The following is a 10,364-nucleotide window of genomic DNA, read 5'->3' on the forward strand; positions in this document are numbered from 1 at the left end:
AAATGAAAATCTTTGATTGATTATTTAATCACAACAGAGAATATTTTGTTGGTAAAACTTTGTCGAAAGTTTGTTGTTAAATAATTCGGGCCTTGATTTAGTTCATCTTATATATATAAGATGAACTAATTTCAAATATATAAATATATAAGATGAACGAATTTCAAATTTACTACGTCAAACTTCGGCTAAAAGCCTAAATACAGCGTAGATAAGATATGTAAGAGAAATACGTTGTCAAGGATGTTGAAAATGCCTTTCCTTTGTCAAGATAGCAATTCTAAACAGAGAATTACAGTAAACACCAAACGGTACAAATTTTTCACAGGAAAATTGCTCCGCGTATGATTTCGGAAGTTTCCCTTGTTTGCAAGGCCGAAATTTCATAATCTTCATTTCGGAGAACTTCTGTACATAACAATATAAATGACAACCATTAGCTTGCACAGTTTGCGTACAAAATTAGAGCCGCAAATAACGTGACCTATCAAACAATTTAATCTCGTCTGTATTTACGTTTCCGTATTTTTTCGTTTCTTTCCTTATGTTTCCTCGAAATGTTGAATTCTATTTTACGCCCAAGTATTCGTTTATTTACGAGTAAATAGATAGTATTTGCTTTTTCTTCCGGAAATTTTCTTCACTCATTCGATGCTCGATTTATTTCAAGTAAAAAAAAAAAAAAAAAAATTAAAACAACCGTTAAATAATTAAATTGCAGATTTTATTAAATTCATTAGATTCTAGGGCGTCTTAATTTTTATTCGTTCGTTCGTTAAAAACAATGATTTTTGTTGTTGTTTTTCGTTACCTCTCTTCCTCGAGCAGCCGCCCGTATCCTCCAACGAATCCAAACTATTATCCAGCACATAAATTGTCTCTCGACTATAAAACCAGCACTTGAACTTCATTCGATATAAACAATTGATTAACTTTGCATCAACTTATCATTTGTAACGATCAAACGATATTAACGAATAAAATATATAACACCTGAATATAATTTTAACAACATTGTGAAAAACAAGTAGAAAACAAAACTGTTATTACAAATTTGGTGATATTTTTTTTTTTTCAATTATAATATACATTAGGAGGGAATCGTTTATACATATAAATATATTGTTTTCATCTCGTGGATAAAAAATAAAAGCAATTTGATTGTATACCTACAATATAATAGTAAATGATTATTGAGAAAAAAAAAAACAGAATTTATTTTCGAATTGTTTTGTATAAATTTATGTAAATATCGTAGTAAGGATTAAGCTATGAAAACTTTTATGCTCCTGATATCTGTAAAAACGATAATATTCAAACCGACTCGAAAACAACAAAGTTTTGAGTCAATGTATCTAAAACGATACCCACAGTATAATAAATTATTGTAAAATTGTATTATAATTGTTCTTTTTTTTTATCCATACAGTTTGATTTCGTATTTTTCTCGAGTTGTTTTTCCCTGCATCTCAAGTACAATATTATATGATAAATTAGAAATCGCTGCATTGAATTATCGACATACATAATCGTACAACAGAATAGTTAATACTTATAATATACGGTAAAAACAATAACAGAGATCCGTTCATTGTACGCGTAGTGTATAAAATGATACAAATCGCTATTCATATCCGCGCCGAGTAAAATAGAGCATTGCGATTATCTAATTAGTACCACATACTCATACTCACACTCACGAATCGTATCCGCGTGCAGACTTTACGACTAGTTATATACGCGAACTTATCTCAATGTATTGGCTTCAATTGTCCGAGATAAGTAACATACGACTCCGACAGTTCGTTAAACTCACGCCTAACTTCATCTTTCTTTTTTCTACTATATCGTGAAATAATAAAATTTGCATTATCGAACATGTTTTCCATTTTTCATTATCAAATTCACCGATATTATACATACGACGGGGATTTCAAAAATTTTAAATCAAACCAATATGTGTGAATAAGTTGGAGGAAACGTGTCTGTAAGAATTGTAAATCCGTCGCGATTTTTTTCCCCCCAAAATGAAAAGTAAAATTATAAAAATTCGTAGAAATTTGTAAAACTTAATGTAGTTATACGCGTGCATTAAATGCGGCGAATATACAAAATTATAAAGTAAAATTAAACGCGAGTGCCTTGATATTCGACATATACATATTTTACACATATATTTGTATTTATAATTTGTATTCAAGCTGAACCACAATGGCGCGACTATCTATAGCGGCGAGGAAATGCGGTCCTCGTTTTATCGCCGTGCCGAAGGATAGCCACATTTTTCTGTTCTAATACGACGCAACGCGATTCTACTTGAAAAAAAAAAGCAGAGAAATAGAAGCGAAGAAATGAATAATAACATTCTGGTGTGATATGACACGTGCCATCCACATGCGATTAGATTTACTGTACAAGTTCCGAATACAACACGTATGTCATGGAATATTTATTCGCTACTGTACTTCTTGTTGTTATTATCATTATTTTCATTATTCATGCGATTATTAATACAAATCGCAATTCTTCTTGTATGCATACATTAGGGTGATCCTTATTTGGGAGTTGGAAAAATTTTCATTAAAAAAAAAAGAAGAAAAAAAAAAAAAATTGCGTCAAGTTTCAAGCCTCTACGTATACTGAAACACGTGCCAGTAAGCTTCGAATGTTTCAAATGTAAAATGAAGTACGTAGTTTTTATAACCAGTCGTTTCGTTTTGTATAACTTTGGTAAAAATTGAGGGAACGATTTGAAACTTGGCAAGGTTTATTGCTTATAATGATAGGAACGAACCCTGAAAGTTTCAAAATTTCATCATAATTTTGTGATATATTTCTTTTCGTGTATAAGCTTAACAGCATCATCAGCTTCATTAGGCTTATAATATGTAAAGGAACAATATTTATAAAATTACAATATATTATATGTATAATGTAAGTGTAAATAAATAAATGAATTATTATTGAAGTTAACATAGCTCAATTTCGCAACAGAAGAGACAAAAAAGAAAAAGAAGAAAAAAAAAAGAAATTGATTGTAAACATAAAAAAAAAAACATGTGGCGCTACCTGCAGGAAATAGAACGTACTAATCGTTGTCGGTAAAAATAGAAACTCCGACCAGCTCAACGCAAGTTATCGACTGTTGGTTAAGAAGAAAGTACCGCGGGTAATTTGACTATGAAGAGATTTCACCGATGGTAAAAATATGAAAGCTGTTTAACCGACGAAACGAATCGCGACGCGGGTTGGTTTGAACATTTTAATACTCCTTTGACGATGATTATTACTGCTCTTGAACGAAAGTAGTACAATGTTTATACTCAGTAAATAATTTAATTTTTGCACGCATGAAAATGTTCTATCGGCTTTAGATTCTTCATAGTCAATTTTTAACGTTGATATTATCAATATAACGACGATCATAAATATTAGCTTTTTTCATTTATAAAATCAATCTGGCAACCTATTAACCTCATTAGATTAAAAATAGAACTAGGATAGTCTCCGTACTTATAAGATACATAGTACTAAATTATCGACAAGACTCGGATGTATGCAAATTTCTCGCCACTATTCAACTTTCACCAATTAAATAGACATAAAAAATACACCCGCAAATGGACTTGGGTCCAGAAATCGCGGTGAAGAAAAAAAATCTATCCAATTTCTACTACAATTTACAGATCACATAGCAGTATGTTACAGTAGTTTGTGAAGAAAAATAAATTCCTCTCTCACTCTCTCTTTCTCTCTTATTACGATCAATTCTTCGATAAAAATCGCGAATTATTAATAGACATCAAAGTAAATTAAATTTTAAAAAGTCACCATGCTCCACGTTTGTATAATCACTGACCGTTTATCCTTGTCCATGTTAAAAATTAGCAGCATGAATTTGAATAAAATTATACTTCGTAATGGAATAATTACTTTCTATAAACTCCGAAGAAAACTTGACCCTTTTTTCAACAAACATCGTTGTAACGTCGACGTAAAAAAATTTCCCCACCAAGGGAGGCGTTGCGTTTCGACGATATTCGACGCAACGCATCGTCGACGGCGAACCGACGGGGACTTCCGCATTTTTACCACGCACAACGATTACGGTACCGCATCCTCAGGTATAACGCATTACTTACTGTACTTGTACTAACGTATAGCAAAAATAGCGGAGTAAATGCCTACGCAACGACACGTTTCGTCCTATGCTTGCATTGCCATGGCTATCGACTTGTGTCTACCTACCCGTCCGAAATTATACGAAATTATTTTCAGAGCCACGCGGGAGGCAAAGTTTCGGAGAAAATATACGCATTGGTTGTATTTTTTCAACCAAAAGGCACTGAGCACTTTTCCCCCGATACGCACGAACACCGTATGATTATTTTTCCAAAAAATTTGTCCAATATCCGAGGTGAAAAAAAAAAAAAAAAAAATCCAAGTATAATCAAACAATTTTTAAATAATTCATTCGAAATAAAATAAAGAATGAAAAAAATTATTCTCATGTATCCCACAAATAAAAGTAACATGTAAAACGGTTTTTCATTCCTCGCAATAATATAAGGATTTAAATTATTTATAAATATCACACATTATTATCGGACATCGAATGAAAATTTGTAAAGAAAAATTTATGATAAATTGTAATTAAAAATGTGCAGGTTAAATATTGTTGTAAACTATCGAATAAATGATTTCTTCGTATTTTAGAGACGACTGTTTTCCACGAACGAATATACTACAGGTGGGTGAGAATTATTTTCATGCAAAATCGAAGGGTGTACGAGTATGTATAATATGAAGATGAAAAAAGAGAAAAAATATTCTATACAATATTTAAAAAGAATATGCAAGTCGAATGCGTGTAATATCAAGCAGCTGCGCACCTGCTTGGGTCCTTCGAGCCTCGGATAAAAGGGCCAGGGGCGATTTAGGGCGATTTTGGGTACGTATAATATGCTTATAGGTATATATATACACACGCGCAACGGCAAGCAAACCGGAAGTTTACCGAGGGGAGAAAACACGCCGTGTCGATGTTGTCCAGCCCGCGATATTGGCCAGGAATTCGTTTAAACGAAGCTTTACAGGTACAACGATAATTCGATGTAAAGAACGAGGAAAAAGAAGAAAAAAAAAATAAATTACCACAATGCAGGAGGATTCAAGAAAGAAATTTCGAAACGATAACCATTTGCACAGTAATTAAAAAAACAAGATTCGACTGAAATTTTATTCAACATAATTGTTTTAATTTATATTTATTTCTTTACTCTCGTTTCTTTTTTACATGCGATATAACAACGAATATGAATAGGAGAATAATAAGCGATAGATTTCAAAGTAATCATCAAAACCAATACTGGAAATGAAATGTTATAAAATATAAGAGGTGGTATTTTTAAAAGTCTCGACGTAATATTCAAGCGTCAGAAAAGTCAAATCACTTCAGGAAGAATTAGAGTTATATATTATAATTAATTAAACGACGGTAATAACTTTTTCAATCTTTAATCATGGATGAAAATGAACAAAACAAGTTAGGGGAAAAAAAAAAATATAATTCTTTGGTCTCTTTATCTGACCAGTGATCTCTTTGAACGAAGATGTCCGACGACCGATATAATCGCTTCAGATTATTATCCGTACGCATATGTGTCGTATGTAATATTCGAGTACGAGTATGACGAGACGATAAAGGACAGATAAGGTGAACACATTTTTCAAACTATGAGTCAGTCGTGGTATTTAACGTGATTCGTAACTGCGATTCGCTTGTTGGTTGGTAATAATATGTGTACAATATCTAGATATGTGTAATATAAGTGTAAAGATTCAAGTAGATCTCGTGCAGTAGTGTAAGATAAATCATTTATCAGGCTAATAAGGATTGATAGGTATAGCATAAGGAATTTGTATCGATTGATAATAAACAATTTTGACTCACCTGTATTTCAAGTAAGAGTTCCGTCTTCTTCCTCCTTATGTCATTTAAAATCTTCTGCTGCTCTGACGTCAATTCTAAAACAAATACAATAACGAGAGGAGATTAATAATTTTGTCGATTTTATTGGCTACAATTGGCGACAAACACGATAAATCTACGTAATTTACTTCGCGGTACAGAATTACGTGTCTAAGGGACGGGGTTGAAATTTCAAATTTAAAAAATTCCGAATTTTTTGGTGGCGAAACTTAAAGTAAAGAAATTAAACTCTGACGAAATATCAAAGTTTCGAATGATCGTCGTAAGTCTCATTTTCGGTTTTTCTGATTCTCAAATACATTAAATGCGAATGAATGCGAGGTATATTTTATTCGTCACGTTATATGCAATGCGAGAAATATTTAGAATTGTCGGCGAGTTGATCCAGATACATCATCATACATTATGGATACAACACATACACGTACATATGCATACATACAATGATTATGGGTATGAATTATGGTTTATACAACACGTAATTGAGGCCTCGTATAGCAATGACGTAATCTGTGAGTTTGAAATACAGCATTCACAATCGTGCGAGAGTCCCGGGACATGTGAATTTAATAATCAGAAAACAAGGCAGCGTAATGACCGATGTGCAATAAATAAATGGGACTTTTGCGCAATTTCAATTATCCAAATACCTGTACTTAAAGCTAAGAATTTAAGCCTCAAGAATTTTCAAATCTGAAGTAAAGATTTCCAAAAATTTATTGTCAATGAAAAATTTCAATGTAATTCGAAATTAATAAATCCTATCAATAATTCGACAAGGTCGTGTAGTTTCAAGTATTTTCAAAGTTTTCGAAAACAAAACTTCGATATTTTCGATAAAGTAATATTCTCACCGAAATTCAGGAACAAAATTTCGTGCTTGAAAAATAAAGGAAAGATGAAATTGTAAAACGTAAAAGAAGAAAATTAAGCACTACTTAGCGAAGGGAAATGAGGAGGAAAAAGAAAAAAATAAGAAAATAACAGCGTATGAAAATCCTTTGTCATCAAATTGTTAAATAATTGTAAATTATCAAGTAAAGGTTAATCATGACGATCTCTTACTCGTCGCCGGTACAAAGCTGCTGCATCCACTGCTGTTGCGACGACTATGTAGTATTATATTCATTAGAGTCAATTTAGCGAAACTTCTAAAAATAATTGTTTCGGATTAAAACTCTGTGTCTGTGTGTGCTTTACCGCTCTGTTACTGGTGCACGACAGAGCAGGGACGAAGAAGATGGTCTGGGGTACAAATAATAAAAAAGCATACGAGCACCTCGGCGGTGGAATATACTCTGAGTCACAGCAATAGCATCAGCAGCAGTAGCAGCCTAGCTGCAGAAAAAGTGAAGAAATTCAGATTGTCTGGGAATTCAAGAAGGTGTGGGAAGTATTTTTCCTTTCTTCTTCACTGACATCAATGGTTCCCAGAATTTAAACGAACAGTTTAAAAAAGTTCTTTTGTAAAATCACCACTGAAAACGAACTAGAGAATTACACTTGTTACTGGCTGGACAATCGAATGCTCAGATATTAGTGTTTTATCTATGGAAGCGTGAGTAAGCGGCACCGTATCGCGCATGTAAAATCATCCAGCCTTTGTCGAGGTAGAAAAAATCTCCCCTCTAAATACCAGTCAGTACTCAGTTCTGTTACAAACGTTGAATTAAACGACAGAAGAAAAACTCTCGATTCTGTCATTAGTTATAATTACATGATAAACTTGTAGTCAAAGTATAAGTGGCGTATATGATTTATATCGTCACACGTGGTTAGTCCTACAACTTATCGGAACAGGAAATTTCGTAATTAGCCAACGGTCAACAGATGTGTATTTATGGAATTCAAGGTATCTTTGTTACCCAGAAGAGGCATCGATTCTGCAACTGCGTTACTCGAGTGCTTACTCGCAAGCTTTTTTCCTCATTCAGATAACGTTGTGAAATTTTATCTTTTGGAGTGGGAGAGATTAGATTTCAATGGCTTGTGATTTTATAATCAAATCTCACGTACTTCTATTAAAATATTTCAATTAACTTCTACTGTTCTGAAAAATCTCATTGCTTATCTCAATTTTACACTCTATCACCGTGACATATGATAACAAGGAACTGTGTTTCTTTGCACAACTGTGAGTGACAAATGTCATAGAAATAATGAGTCAAAGATATTTATTTTGAAATAATTGAGCACAGCGATGCGAACAAGATCCTGAACAGCGTAACACATGGATGATAATTCTGGATGAATCGACAGGGATAAGTTCTATCGTTTTAGGTAGAAACTGTGAATTTGGATTAACAGGACGTATAAACAGAGAAAGATAAGGTACAAACAAAGCAGCATAAAACTGAAGTTTGTTTTTAACTTAAATATTGAAAATACAAAGTCAAATGTTGGCACAGGTCGTCGATTGACTGTACAAAAACATAAATGAATGAAAACGATACAGGAGGTGAAGGTTGAAACAACCCGCCAAACAACTTACAACAAGAAACACACAGAGGGGGGCGTAACAACAGCTATTTGAAAAAAAACAAGAAACGAACATTGTGTCAAAGCTCTGTAATAGATGTCAGAGTGATATAGGGAAAAAGAGAGGGAAAACGAAGTACAAAAAATTCGACAGAATCGCGATCAGTTAAAAAGCATTGACAGAGGTTAGATAGGAGACGCGGTCCAAGGCGTGTCGTATCTGAGTGTTTTTTTTTTACTCTCTTCTTTCTCGCGGCTTTCTGTTTACGAGGAGGCGAGAGATGTGGGAAAGGGAATCGACCACCGTGCGTACGAGCCCACGCATGGAGTAAAGGGGGGGCAATCGGCACTCTCGCCAGACTGTCAATGGATGAGATTTGGGCCCGTTTACTAGGCTGATTTTCGCTACTCACCCGTCGTGCTGAACTGGTCGACCTGGTGTGCTCCAGAGTTGACTCCCGATCCGCCCAGGCCGTCCAAATCCTGCCACATTTCCGATATTAAACACTTTTCCGACTCGCGCACCAGCTACCACTTCACTCTACCGGCGCCATTTTGACTGTGTACGTATAACGTACCTGCCGTAGCGCCCCTGCTTTCGGTTCGTTTCGATTGACAACGCGTCCCCCCTCCATGCCTAGGTAGTCTGTCGGTAACGTAGAAACTTTCGCGGCTCGACTGATCCCGAATCGAATCAGGCGCTAAGCGCTGACTGACGAACGGCGCGGTAAAGCGGGCTGCCTGTCGTAAGGCGGATTCCAAAAAATTCTTCATTTCAAAGCCGTGATTTAAATAAAATTTGATAAACTGTTGATAGATTTGCCACTGAGTTGAAATTTTATACACGTTCACGCAAGGTCACATACTGGTTGATAGATTAATTGTTGAAATATCACTTTCACGAAGTGGGGAAAAGTTTTTTTTTTTTTTAGCAATGCATTCGAAACCAAAATTTCGCAAGTTTTAGTACTGAGGCTTAAAAGCATCGCTCGCTAAAGCTCGCTCGGGGTCGGATGCCTAGTGTAGCTGGTTCTTATGCTCGCTTACTCGTTGTCAGTGTTTTACCAGATGATACGAGATTTACCAGATACCTCACGCCCTAACTGCTTGAGGATTGTTCAATGGGTAATAAATGTTAATCAATACATTATCACACGTATGTGCAAATACACAATTGAAGATGTGCTTATGCGCTTACTACGATCATTAACTCAGTTTAGTAAGCTGCTATAAGGTTGGGATGCCTAGTACAGCTGATTTTTGTGCTCGTTTGGATAAAGCCTTACTGTCATTTGTTTAGCGTACATTCGTAGAAAGTTAAAACTTAACTCACTACCTGATAATTTTGCTCGTATGTATCGTAATATACTGTTACAAAGAGTGAAATCACCCGTTTTACCTCCCCCTCAAATGATCTAGTAGTTATCACAGATAAAAGACATGTAGGACTTCATATGTCATAAAATGAATAAGGTTGCTGCGTCAACCGATAGTATTATAAAAACAGCCTTGTTTCGGACGTTAAACTGATAACACTTACTTGCCATTAAAGCATTTTTTCAATATTTAATTTCCGCTTTTGATTGCTTCGCTAATTAAGCTCACGAACCCGTATTTATTTCGTGACGTTAGCCAAAACGTTACAATACATACGCAATAATTTACATAGTGAATCTTGACGTCCAGTGATAGAGTTGTTAGTAGATATTGAATGTACAGCAACAATTTCAACAAAACGTAACTACGGAGCGCCAGTCCTGAAGGTCGAAATCCATGAGATAAAAGACCTGGACAGCCAGAACTACGGAGCGCTTGTCCTGGAAATCGAGTTTCACCAGGTAGCGGATCTGGAGCGCAGGATCCAGAAGGTAGAGAACCTGGTACCCGAAATCTG

General features: G+C 34.8%; 1 protein-coding gene across 1 annotated transcript in view; it reads right to left on the minus strand.

The window, feature by feature from the left end:
* Positions 1-9,022, minus strand: part of LOC107218422 (cytohesin-1) — a 41,219-nt gene extending 32,197 nt beyond the window's left edge. Inside the window, exons 1-2 of the mRNA XM_046730711.1 lie at positions 8,884-9,022; positions 5,954-6,027 (exon numbers count right to left, since the gene is read on the minus strand). Of these exons, the coding sequence (XP_046586667.1) occupies positions 5,954-6,027; positions 8,884-8,962 (153 nt within the window). The 5' untranslated portion in view covers positions 8,963-9,022. The remainder of the gene's footprint in view (positions 1-5,953; positions 6,028-8,883) is intronic.
* Between the last annotated feature and the right edge of the window lie 1,342 nt (positions 9,023-10,364).

The sequence above is a fragment of the Neodiprion lecontei genome, chromosome 2, assembly GCF_021901455.1.
Source record: "Neodiprion lecontei isolate iyNeoLeco1 chromosome 2, iyNeoLeco1.1, whole genome shotgun sequence".
NCBI lineage: Eukaryota > Metazoa > Arthropoda > Insecta > Hymenoptera > Diprionidae > Neodiprion > Neodiprion lecontei.